Below are 12,167 nucleotides of genomic sequence, written 5' to 3' on the forward strand. Positions count from 1 at the left end.
AAACTCTGATACACAAACTTCTCAATGAGACGTTGTTGTGATCACCTCTACTTGTTGTCCATGCCACTAGGATTTCAGTTGGACTGTCTAATTTTCTCTATTTGTCCTCCTACATATAGTCTCTTCTCTTGGATCATAAACCATTTAGAACATGTACTGCTCTTCCTAAGCCATGTGCAGTACCTGGGATGGAGGGGTTACCCAGCTGTTCAGTGATGGTTTGGACGTGCTGCATATTGTTTGTAGAAGACTACTCACTTTTTTGAGTTTTCTGATAGGAAGGCAGTGGGAGAACCATCTTTATGATGTCTTTTTTTTCCTCAAACTGTTTTCTGGTGTATTCAGTACTATAATGAAGATGATTAGTTTAGTTTTAGGCTAATACTGACCAGACAAACACAGGAAAAGAACATATACTTTTCATGAGAAAACACAGGAAGGAAAAAAAGATCCACCTTAGCTTGGAGTAAATATGTTGCATGGCTGGAGTGGGAGACACTTCTTGACAATGTGAGGACATGGATTTAACAATATCCTTCCTGTGAATTCTGTTTGCTGTCTTGTATTCATTACACCTAAAGGGGCAAACTGCAGCATTTCAAATTTCAACTGGGCTTTCTAAAAGACTACAAAGTTTCTGTAGTTGACAAGTGAATTAACAATTGCAGGACCCTCCAACCCCATCAGATGAGGCTGTGTTTCTGAAAAATTTATTCAGCCCCTAGAGGAGAAACCAGATGTATAGCTAATCTTTTAACTGCCATTATTAAACATTAAGGAACTATAGCCTATAACTCTGTTGTTGTTGTTGTTGTTTTTCCACAACTCCAATATGTCTATCTGTAAAAAATGGTGTTGCAAAAAAATGCATTTGCAATCTCTTTATGGACTACACAAATTCCCACTAGCAAACTTGCTAGCAAATAACAAAATATGAACAAAAGTTAATAGTGTTAGATACTACAGACCCAGGTTTAATCTATCAAGTTCTTTTGCTTGAAATAGAACTATGCTTTGTGGCTGACAAAGGCTATGTATTGAACTGCCTCTGTTTTTTTTCTGCTTGCCGTGCAAGTTAGATTTTGAAGGTGCAGAATGACTCTTCCAGCTGCTGAGCAGAATGACTCTTCCTTCTGAATTTCCCCTGCAATTTTCTGTCTTAGGCAGTGACCTCCTCTTCCTGTGTTATCAAAAATAATTCCTATTTCTGCATCCACCTGATGTGCAAGTTTGTAAGAAATTTATCTGGTGCTTTAGCATAAAGATATCGTTTTGAATTTGCATAATTGCAGACACATTAACTGGAACAAAATGTTAGAAAAGACAGCAACTGTGATGTGTTTGAGCACTGCTACCTCATTTGATAAAGCACAAACAGTACGGTTTATCCATGCACTTCAGGCAATTTGTATTGCTCCTTTTCTTTTTTCCAGGATCTAACTGCAATAAAACCAAATCCCTTTGCAATAAAAAGTGTAACTGATCATAATATAAAATACAAAATGTGTCTGAAAGAAAACTTCCTTGAAAAGCCCAAGTGTTACCACTGGGGAAACTGGGGACTTAATCACCACTCTGAAAATCCTTGCCTACCCTCCCATGTGTAGCAAGGCTGGTCCAATCACAGTGTTTTATCTGATGCTATCTACGGCAGTCAGTTTCCAGTAAAGGGGCTTTTAGCAGTAAAACAGTGGCTATGACATTTAAAGATCTGTTACTTTTCAATTGTCTCTTTGTATCTTAGTCCCTGCCCTTGGCAGAGGGTTTAGAACCAGATGATCTTTAAGGTCCCTTCCAACACAAGCCGTTCCATGGTTCTGTGATTCCACGATCTTTTAACCTAGGTTTGGAATTAGAATAGATATTCCTTCTGGGGGTGTCAGCCTGAGATCCCCATGGAGTGTTGTCAGTGTGTGTACTCTACAGGTGGCCTGCCCTCCTTCCTTATCTCAAGTTTCCTGCTCTGCTTTGGGTTACACTGGAAGCAGAGAAAAGCAATACAGATGGCCAGACAGTTTGAGAAGGATGAATTCATGAGCTGCAAATCCTCACCCTGATCATGTATTTATAAATAATACTAAAAATCAGAAAAATAAGAGCTAATTTAGCACTTAAGGAACAGACTGATAAGTTCCCATTTTTCTCCTTTGCAATAACTAAATTAATCTGAACCCCAGATTTTGGCTAGGAAGAGCAAGGAGACACTTCTGTATTATAGTTATCAATAGCCTGTGCAATAATGCAACACGCAGAGTGACATTTGTGAGAAGAGTTTTGACAGGTGGTCCATCAATATTTTATATTGCTTTTTCTTCTGTTTCCATTTATCTGCAATATGTTGTTCCTCTAACAAACAAACACTCCAGATAAATCCATATGTTTCAGGACAGGCATTTAGGAAATTCTATCATTCACTGAATGTGAAAACACTTTAAACTACTGACTTGACTTATGAAATTACACTATCACAGGAAAATCCTAAAAATGATCCTACATGCGATTTCATCTCTTTTTTCTTCTTCCTTTTTTTTCCCCTTAATTTTCCTGAAGTACTTGTTCTGTACTTCTTGCGTTTATGTTCTGGTTTATTTTGCGAGTTCTTTGTGAAAGAAATGCACTAGTTGTTATCCTTCAATGTGCCACTCTTGAAAATAGCTACTGGTCTGCTGCGGATGATCTTAGGCAACGGGGCAGCATAGTTCCCTCAGCTGAAACAATACTCTTCTCCTTCACTGTCTCTCTGCACCAGACCTGGTTCTCTCTAGCTCTCCTCTTTCGAGTAATCCTAATCATTTTTTCTCTAAAGCATTGGAAAACATGAAGAGAGGATGTCAGTGTTTGAAGCAGGTTTGAAGCAGTGTTTTAAGCTCTCTGATGTGAAGGACAGCCTGGGATGGGGATGAAGGTGCAGACTAAGACTCTGGGATTGTGTGCTGACCTCCTCACCCTACCTGTAGGTCTGCAAGCTTCAGCCCTGCCCATCCCTTCCAACCACCAGTGGAAGCCTCCTCATTGTTACACTCAGCCTCTCCTCCTCTTCCCCTCCAGCACAGCATTTGAACCACCATGTTTTTGTAGGTTGAGACTCAAGCCCTAGCTTCTGTCCCCTGCATCATTTGCCAGCTTTGCCCCTTCCCAGAGGTGGCTGAGGCAGTTTGGGTGATCAGGCCTCCTTCCTCCCAGTTCCTTTTAGCCAAATCTGGAGGGGTGAAGGAGGAAGAGAGAGGGAGAGGAGAAGGAGTCCCAGTTCCTAGCCAAGAGCAGGAACAGCAGGGAAGAATAACTGCTGAGCGTGAAGCAAGCTAATGCCTGAAGTCTGCAGGGCTAAATCACGCATACCATAAAGTTTCATTTCAGCACAGATCCCTGTGTGGTTGTGAGACTAACCACTGTGCCTTGGCTCCAGCCACCCAACATGGGGTCAGTGCTTGTAAGATTTAATGATCTCCAGAGATGCAAGATGGCTGAGTTCAGGGGATGTTGGGCCCTGGTAATTTTACTCCTCCCCATTTAAAAACAACAGAGTGAAAGCAACAACAAAAACCAAACACACAACTGTTCTTTGAACTGTGACGCTAATGAATTTTGTGTCCTTTATCCTAATGTGTCCTCTTTCCACAATAACCTTAGTGCTGGCCACCTCCTCCTGTGGCATGTTGAGGGGCTCCCATCATTGACTGAGATGTGGAAGGTCACTCGGCATGGGACAGAGCAAGAACAACAGTTACCAGCTTTGAGCTTAGAGCTTGCCTTCGGAGAGGGACAGATTTTGCACTACCAGTAAGAACAAAGATTTTCTTATGGTTGTTTAACATTGACCCATGGCCTTTGCTACCAAAACAACCAGAGTTTCAGCTTTGGATTGTTAACATCTTTCATCATTGCTAGTAATAATCAGCTAATTGTATTATATTAATGCCATAATTTCTCAAGGCAGATTTAAACATTGCTGGTCAAAGTGATACTGCTGTTTATCTCATTATATTGTTTTTCCACCTTTGCTCATGTAGTGACACCTGAGAGCTTTCCAGAGGAGATCATGCACTCAAAGATTATTTTTTACTGTTACATTTGTCCCCTGGTGTGTGTATAATCCAAAAGTGATACAGAAACCTGAATGATACTAATGAAGTTGGCACTGAGGGAATGTGCTTTGAATTAAGTCTACATAAACGTGTTTGAATCTATCTTGAAAAAGCTTGTAGTCAGTGGAGTCCCCTTAGTGCAAAATTGGTTTTAGAAAAGAGCTACGGGCATTTTCCCCAAAACAAAAATTAGATAAATGTGAACTGGGATTTCTCAGCTAGGGGAATAACCTTTGCAATCTAAAAACAACAGTAAATTTAGCATCAACAACAATGGCAGAAACTTCATGAAGTACAATTTCCTCTTACAATGTTTTCTGTGATTGCTAGACAAACCTCTTGAATTTCCAGACCTATGGACCAGGCAGTCCCCCTTGATTTTTGGCATTATCTTCAGAGCTGGCTCTGTGGGAAATCAACTTTTCTGTATGTAAAACCACATGCAGGGGGCTTGTTTGTCAGCTAGCCCTAACAGCACAACTGCTGAGCTCAGCCAGCTCTTCAGAGGAGTCTGTTCTCTAAATCCAGTTTCACCACACGTGGGTGTGGTGGCGTTTGAGCTGAGCCAACCCAAAGAGAAGGCCTGTTTTCCAGTCGAGATCTACAGTTCAAAACCCTCACTTGTTGCTGGTCATTTGTTTATCTGAAGCCAGGTTGGTCGCTGCTTTTCTAGCTCTGCTTTCTGGCTACAAATACAAAAGTGCAGGAGTGATACTAGAAATGCGACTTGTAAACTGCTTCTGGACTAGAATTAAAAGCAATGAAAATACCAAGAGGGAGGCAAAACATAGATCTAAAATATCTTCTATTTCTGGCTGACCCACTGCATATTCTTTAGAAAATAAGTTAATTTCTCTCTGTTTCTGTCTCTTTGTCTTTAAATAATAATGACATTTCTTTATTCCCACGGGCAAAGTTGTAGAGACCCATAGCTGACTGTAACAGAACCTTAATTGCTGCTATTCTGGTGAAAGGCAAAGGAAATAGACCATCTTCTACAAATACACTAATCTCGCTTGTTTACATTTTATTATGGGCTGAATAATGTTTAAATTGTAATGTGTAAGTAAAGGAGCAGGGTATTAGATTTTCTTCTCATATCCACAGATAACACACAAAAAAATAACCTAACTTCAGATGTCTTATGGATGAACTTGACAGAAAGATCATAGGACAAGAAAAATGATAGAACTGAAATCAGTGATTTCTCACCTCTAATTTCAGTCGCTGCTGTGCCATTTGACCATGCTGTCCACTTATTCCTGTGTTTGCCAATTTCCTGCACTTTGCATATATAGTGTCCTTGGTCTGTTTGCTGGAGGCTTAGGATAAGAAATTTGTACAGAGTTCCATGTTTCTCCTTAAGAAGACGAAGTCTTTGCTTGTGGAAATGATGAGTATAATTTCCATAATACTGGACAGATCCAAACTTAGTCATTTTGATCATCAGATACTCCTGGGTAGGTGATACAGCAAAGACCCACCGTACAGCCAGCAAATTGTCTGTCTTTCTCTTTTGCGAAATGTGGCAGTAAAGTGTAGCATTATCTCCCTCGGAGTATCGCACTGTCGGACCTGGAGAGACTGTCACATTTAAAGCCTCACAAATATCTGCAAAGGAAAGAAAAGATGGTGAGAATCCTCCCTGCCAGCACAACAGCACCATAATCTGTCCCAGCGTACAAATCCACAGCAGGTAAACCACCAGCGTGGGTTCCATGTGCAGCAACTCAATGAGCTTCTAGAACCTCACATATTCCGTCTCTCTGTGAAAGTTAAGGATGGCATTCAGTCAATCTGCTCCAGTATTCTTGTGTTCTCTAATAAATAAGATAGGGCTGAGGTAGACACTTTGTTGTCACAGGCCCAACATCACATAATCTTTCATCACCCTGAACAAGCCTTGTCTAGAACTGCCTTGGAGTAAGAGCCCGGAATATCTTTTGGAAAGCTGTTCCATGACCAGCTGACTTGCATCTTCCCGTGACTCGCATCCTTCTTACAATTTCCAAGCTAACTTTTTTCAATAACCAGTTTGTGCCCATTTGCTCCTGTGCCAACTTTACCCTTTAAGTACCTTTTTACCCTGACTCCATGTAGAAAGCAATTATCTGGCCTCTCAAATCAGCACTTTGCTGAGCTAAAGAATCCAAGCTTTGTTAGTCTCCTCTGGTAAAGTAGTATTTCCACTTCCCTATTCACCTTAGTAACCCTTCTGTGCATTGGTTCCTCCTTAAATTTTGGTTTTGAATGTAATGTTGCTGTTATTATTATTATGGGTGCCTGGAATTATATAGACAGGCTCTGAAAAGCAGCTCTCCAATGTCCTGTGAAATAGTCAATGTACATTTCAGGTTTGAGTAGAAATACTTTGTGTACCCAGAATTCCATTGTCCTTTTTCATCATACTTTCATATGGGATTATGTATCAGTTTATATTTAGATACACTTGAGTGTTTTCCCTCCTTTGCCATTTGTGGTTCAGTTCCTAGTTCATTAAAGAAATTCTTACTAATCCCCAAGTGCATGACTTAGCTTTACTAAGTTCTGCTCCACTTTTGTTACTTGGTCCTCAGTTTTTCCACATGCTACCACAATCTTGTGCTGACTTGATAGTCACATAATTTCAATGTGTATGCTTCTGTTTCTTTCTTTTGGACATAATTTTTGCAAACCTGACATGCTGCTGTTCCCTAGATGAGTCACTAAAGGACTGCTAACCTCCCTACATGCCTGTAACTCCTCAGATATGAGTAACTCCTCAATTTACAGTTCCTTGTGTCCTCTGTTTTAAGTAGTATTCTCCTTGACATAATCAAATGATCATCTGGATTAAATCTGTCAGATTACTCCTTCTGACTACAAATTCAGTTTAACATGACATTACTTGCATGACAAAGTGTGATATGCGGTTATATTGGGGCAAATGGTTATTTCATTTTTCCATTCATTTCTGACTCTTTTTTTTTTCCTGTCCTTCATCATGAACCTAGTTTAGACTAGTTGTCTCTCTGCTTTATTTCTAACAATAGTCAGTATTGGTGAAGGTTGAAAGAAGTCCATAGCTGTTCGTTAGTGCAAGATTTCTCTTTCCTGACCTTGATGATTTATGTTTAACAGATTTTCTGAGGCATGGGAATCAACACCCATTTTATTTCCTTCCCAACGTATATTATGTCCTTGGTAGTCATATCACAGACTGATCTATTTTTGACCTGATCTATTTTTTGGTATATTGTGGCAACGTGTTTCCTAAGTTACTTGTGGTGTGTAATCTACTGGTCTGATGGCATCCACTGAGAGAAGCATATTTTAACAGTGAGAAAGCACTCCCTGCAAAACGCTGCGCAAAGCATGAAATGTCCTCTAAAACGTGAATATTGAGCTTCCTGTTATGTGATTATACTGTACTCGAAAACTAATGAGAACTACAACTCTGGGAGAAGGATTTTTTTCATTTCTGGACACTTTTCTAGCACATCAGCTAGGAACATTTTAACAAAAGGGATGAGCATTTTGGCAGACCCTTGTCTGACATCAGCTCCTGAAACACAAACATATATTTATCTCAAAATAAGCAAGTAAAGTATTTCCATCTATTTCTGAAGGAGTACTGAAGGCAGGGATGCTGCTTCTGTGGTCTCAGTGAAGCTGTGAAATGGAGTGATGAAATGTATCACCTTACTTTAAGTAAATCCCACTGAATTGAAAAAGTTACATTGCAGTTGTTTGAGAGAAGAACCCTCTGAAAATAAGTAGTATAATTATTTTGTGTTATTTTAATAGAAAGCTTTACTGATTGGTATGCTTTTTTCCAAGTAGACACCATGAAGTAGACATTTTGTACAAGTAGACACTTTGTGAAGGAAAAAAAGGAGTGTGATGCAAAGATTTATTTATGAAAACAAGGTTAAGAATGGTCTAGGTTATTGATATAATTATCTGTGCATTATGTTTGTGTGTGCATTATGTTTGTGTGAGTGTGCACTTCATGTGAGTGCCAAAGCAAGAGATTATTTTGGATCATAGATAGCACACAAGTAGAACAGGATGTTTAAATTTAAAATTAAGTCTGAATACCATCAAAGATTTCCAGGCATGAAACTTCATTTACTACATGCTGGAGTTACAGGGCCTCAGCGCTTTACAGGCAGATGTGAAGACAAAGTGGCTGCCTCTGCTGTCAAATGGAGATTAAAATTTTGAAGGCTCAGAAAATAAGAAATAAATTTAGGAATTTCAGCACTTTTGGGAGTTTTCATAATTATTTATGCTATAAAACTTTTAAGGAATTGATAATAAAAATGTGTTTTGGGTAAATGAAAAGCATGAGCTTTCTCTACTGAAATTATGAACATATCATGAAAAGCTGTAAAGAAAAACAATTATGTCATTTTCCTGACATGTGAACTTCTTGTTTGAAAAAGCTGGCTAGGATTAATTGTGGAATACTATCCCAAAATAAAAAGCAAAAGAATCATTGCTTAATTCGAAACTAGGCAGAACACATTGCCAAAAAGGACCCCAGAGAAAATACTGAGGAATTCAGATATGGTGCTGATGGAAGCCTCTGCGAGAAGATAAAGAGGCATTGTATGTGGAGTCTCTGGTTCCCTTCTAGCTGCTTACGCTCACACAAAAATCGGTATTTTATACCTAGGGCTTCTGCTTTTCCTTGGGGGATGTGCCTTTTTGTAAGGAAATATCAAATTTTGCATCCTTTGTGTAGGAAAGCTCATTTACTTCAGAGGGCCAGTCGCCTGAAGGTTTGTCTGAGCAGTGGAAATGTGTCTTATCTTCTGCAGCTCTCACTGGGGCAGCTTTACAGGTGCATCAGAGGGAAGAGCTCTGGACATTTTCTGGTGACTGTGACCTCACCTCCTCTTATGTTGGCCAGGTTGAGGTGATGCTTTATGTGAAACAGGAAAATGGTGTCCGTTTAACTTTATCCTCCCACTGCCACTGCAACAGGAGCAGTGGTGGATGGCTGGAGGAGAGGTCATCTATCTCCCACGTGGGAAGGACGAGCCTCAGTGAGGGCCTCCAGGCGCTAGTGGAAATGTTTCCCTTGTCTCTAGCGGCCGCTGGACCAGCCCCAACATGAGGTTTATCCTTGTAGTGGGCTCTGTGCCAAGACAGGAGACTCCTCCACAACTTGAGATCTGGCTTATGTGCCAGCACAGCACTGAGTTTCTAGGCTTCAGATTGCTGCTCCAAGTGAAGAATCACTTGTTTTCTTTTCCTGGCTTCCCAGTATAGCACGATGTTGCTGCTCAGGTGGAGCTCACCACAAGAGTTTAGTCTTGCTTCTGCTTGAAAAGGGAAACTATTTATAGAAAAAGGGAGGAGAGTGAGTCAAAGGCTTGAGGATTCCTTTGGAGTGTGCTTAATCATCAAACACAGCTCTCTTTCCCATCTGCAACCAGCTGATTTAGTTGCCCCCATCCTCGGTCTTAGCTCCTTGTGTCTTTGGTCCCTTCCACCTGCATGTCTCACCAGGCTGTCGGGTAGTGCTAAAACTACACCCCGATTTGAAAAATCCTAACCCCAAAATATCCCACTTGTGCCTACACACACAAGTTCAATCCCAAGTATTAGCTAGGTTTGGACCTTTTGTCTGCCATATTACATACCAAAACACTTTTATGGCACTGTCAGGAGTAAGGAACTAGTTTCAGCAGCCAGAAACCTGCCAATGCCAGGGCTGGCCCCACTCTCTGTGCTGGAGCCGCAGGAAAAGACCAACAGTTACTGCTGGGTCCTTTTGTCTGGGGGGCAGTTCGAGCGGGGCTGTGGTCTTGTGAAGAGTCCCAGCTGCTGTGGTGGAGATCCCACACCAGTAGGGTTGCTCCTGTAACTGCTGCAAGCATCTGGGTTTAGCATTATTTACAGGTCCCTCTCCCTGCTTCCATGGAGGCTGAGGGATAGCGTCTACAAGCCACCTTTCAGGGCTGGGAGAAGTTTTTCCCCAGCCCTTGCTGATAGCCAAGGGACTGAAGAGGCATGCCAAGAGCAGTTGCCATCTCAGTGGTTGCCATCTCAGTAGCTGCCATCTCATCTTGGATTTGTGGGACCAGAAGCAGACAGGGTGGCTTCTATCTGCATTGTAGTTTGTTTTGTGAAACCATGTTACTGTCAAAGCCTGCTTTATTTTGATTTCTCTTCAATTAAGAAGTAAGAAGAGCAGATGAGCCAGAAAGAAGCGAAGCTCTTTGTTTAAATGAAAATAATTACCATCTGGCTAGGAAGATCACCAAAAGCAACCAGCTGCTTTTGGTTGAACGGACGTCTGCAACTTTCACAAGTCAGAGGCTCCTTCTCTTAGAAAGCTCCTGCAGTGACTGAAGATGAACTTACACCAAACCTCTGCCACCTCCTGCCCTGCTGAGGCAGAGGTGCAAATCCAACTCCCGTTACCTTCTAACCAGCCGGGTTTCCCCACACTCCCAACCCTCACCGCGCCTCGAAGTTCGGAGCCGGGCTCGTCCTCTGCTGCAGCTGCGGGACACAGCCCAGCGCTGCCCGACGCGCTCTTCTTTTTGGAAGAGAAGCAGGCAGGAGCAGGGGCTGCTCTTAGCACCAAGCGACCTGGGGGCCCCATGCCCACCGGCTGCCTAGGACATCCAGGCACCTTTGGGACTGAAACTCCCGAGGGAACACTTCCAGCGGCTCCTGCGTGGGCAGCGGGGTTTCCTCCCGCACCCACGGCCCCGGGGGAGGCACAGCGGGATGGGGACCCCCGAACGGGGGCGGCGGGGCTGGGGCTGCCGGCGGCCGGTCCCCCCCCCCCCGCCGCACACATCCCCGTGCCCAGGCTCCTGCCCGCCGAGCCCCCCTCTCCCGGCTCCCCACCACCGAGCCCCCGCTGCCTCTTACCTGGGGCCGGGGCCGAGGCCAGCAGGGCGGCCAGAGCCGCGGCCAGCAGCCGCATGGCCCGCGGGGCGCCGGGGCCGTCCCGTCCCGTCCCGTCCGGTCCGGTCCCGTCCCTCCGTGCCGAGCCGACTGCCTCCTCCCCGCCCCGTCCTCCCTTCTCCCCTCGCCTTTCATCTCCTCCCCTTTCTCCTCCTTTTTTTCCGCTTTCTCCTTTCCCTCCCCATTTCTCTGCGCTTCCCACCGTCCTGCCCCCGCTTCGACTCCCCTCCTCTTTTTCTCGCCTTCTTCCCCTTTCTTTTCTCCTAGAGGCACTAGGGCTAGGCAGGGCTGGGGGCTGCTCCATCTGCCATCACTGCAGCCGCCCTGCGCACACACACCCTGCCCAAAAGACAGGGATCTGAGCAGAGGCAAAGCGATCTCCCCTTTCCAAGCACAGAAAGCCTTTCCAGCAGGAGAGCCCAGCAGCTGGGCAGGGTATCAGGGCTGGGCAGGCTGTGCTATCCTCTCTGCTTTCCTGGAAGTGTTTGACATTTTGCAGGTCCTCACACCCACTGCCCACAGCCCACTCTTCAGCTGGAGCAGGAGCAGCATTTCCAGGCAATTCCAGATAACAGCCGTCTCCCTTTCTGTGGGCTCTGCTGGTGGCAGCCTGGGGGTGAGGAGGGCTGGCAGGCAGGTGTGGTCCTTGGGCAGGCACGGGAATAGATGCCTTAGGCTGCGTGGGTGCCTGTGCTGGGACATCGCAGAGCGCTCTGGTGGGGGCAGGGTTTTGCTCTCTGCTGTAGCAGTACAACTACCAACCACGGACATTCACCCTCTGCCATAAAAAGTCCTGAATAGGCTGATAAGCTGATAGACCAGCTTAAGGTGCGTCACTCCAAGGATACCCTTCTTACTTTGCCCTAACCCCTTTGTGAATTTCTCCAAGGGCACTGACCAAATACACCACTGGGCTCTTTTACACTGCTACTGCCATCATCCTCTCCAGTTGCTTGGTGTCTCTGTGCCAGGCAATGTGGCAGTAGTGGTGGTGGAAAGTGATGTGTCCCTGCCTCAGCCTCTTCTGCGTGCAGTCTGATAACCCAGGCTGAACTTCACTGAGGATGGCAGTCACAGTGGATGAGGCTTTGGGAATGCCTTAGGCTGGTAAAAATCTAAAAGCAGTGAGAACAGTGTTTGCTGAAGGTTACTGGTCACCACCTTGTCTGG

General features: G+C 43.9%; 1 protein-coding gene across 1 annotated transcript in view; it reads right to left on the reverse strand.

The window, feature by feature from the left end:
* The window catches only part of VSTM4 (V-set and transmembrane domain containing 4), a 33,769-nt gene extending 22,644 nt beyond the window's left edge, over positions 1–11,125 (reverse strand). The window contains exons 1-2 of the mRNA XM_035330175.1: positions 10,962–11,125; positions 5,298–5,696 (exon numbers count right to left, since the gene is read on the reverse strand). Of these exons, the coding sequence (XP_035186066.1) occupies positions 5,298–5,696; positions 10,962–11,016 (454 nt within the window). The 5' untranslated portion in view covers positions 11,017–11,125. The remainder of the gene's footprint in view (positions 1–5,297; positions 5,697–10,961) is intronic.
* Positions 11,126–12,167: the final 1,042 nt, after the last annotated feature.

Source organism: Oxyura jamaicensis, chromosome 6 (assembly GCF_011077185.1).
Source record: "Oxyura jamaicensis isolate SHBP4307 breed ruddy duck chromosome 6, BPBGC_Ojam_1.0, whole genome shotgun sequence".
Classification (NCBI taxonomy): Eukaryota; Metazoa; Chordata; class Aves; order Anseriformes; family Anatidae; genus Oxyura; species Oxyura jamaicensis.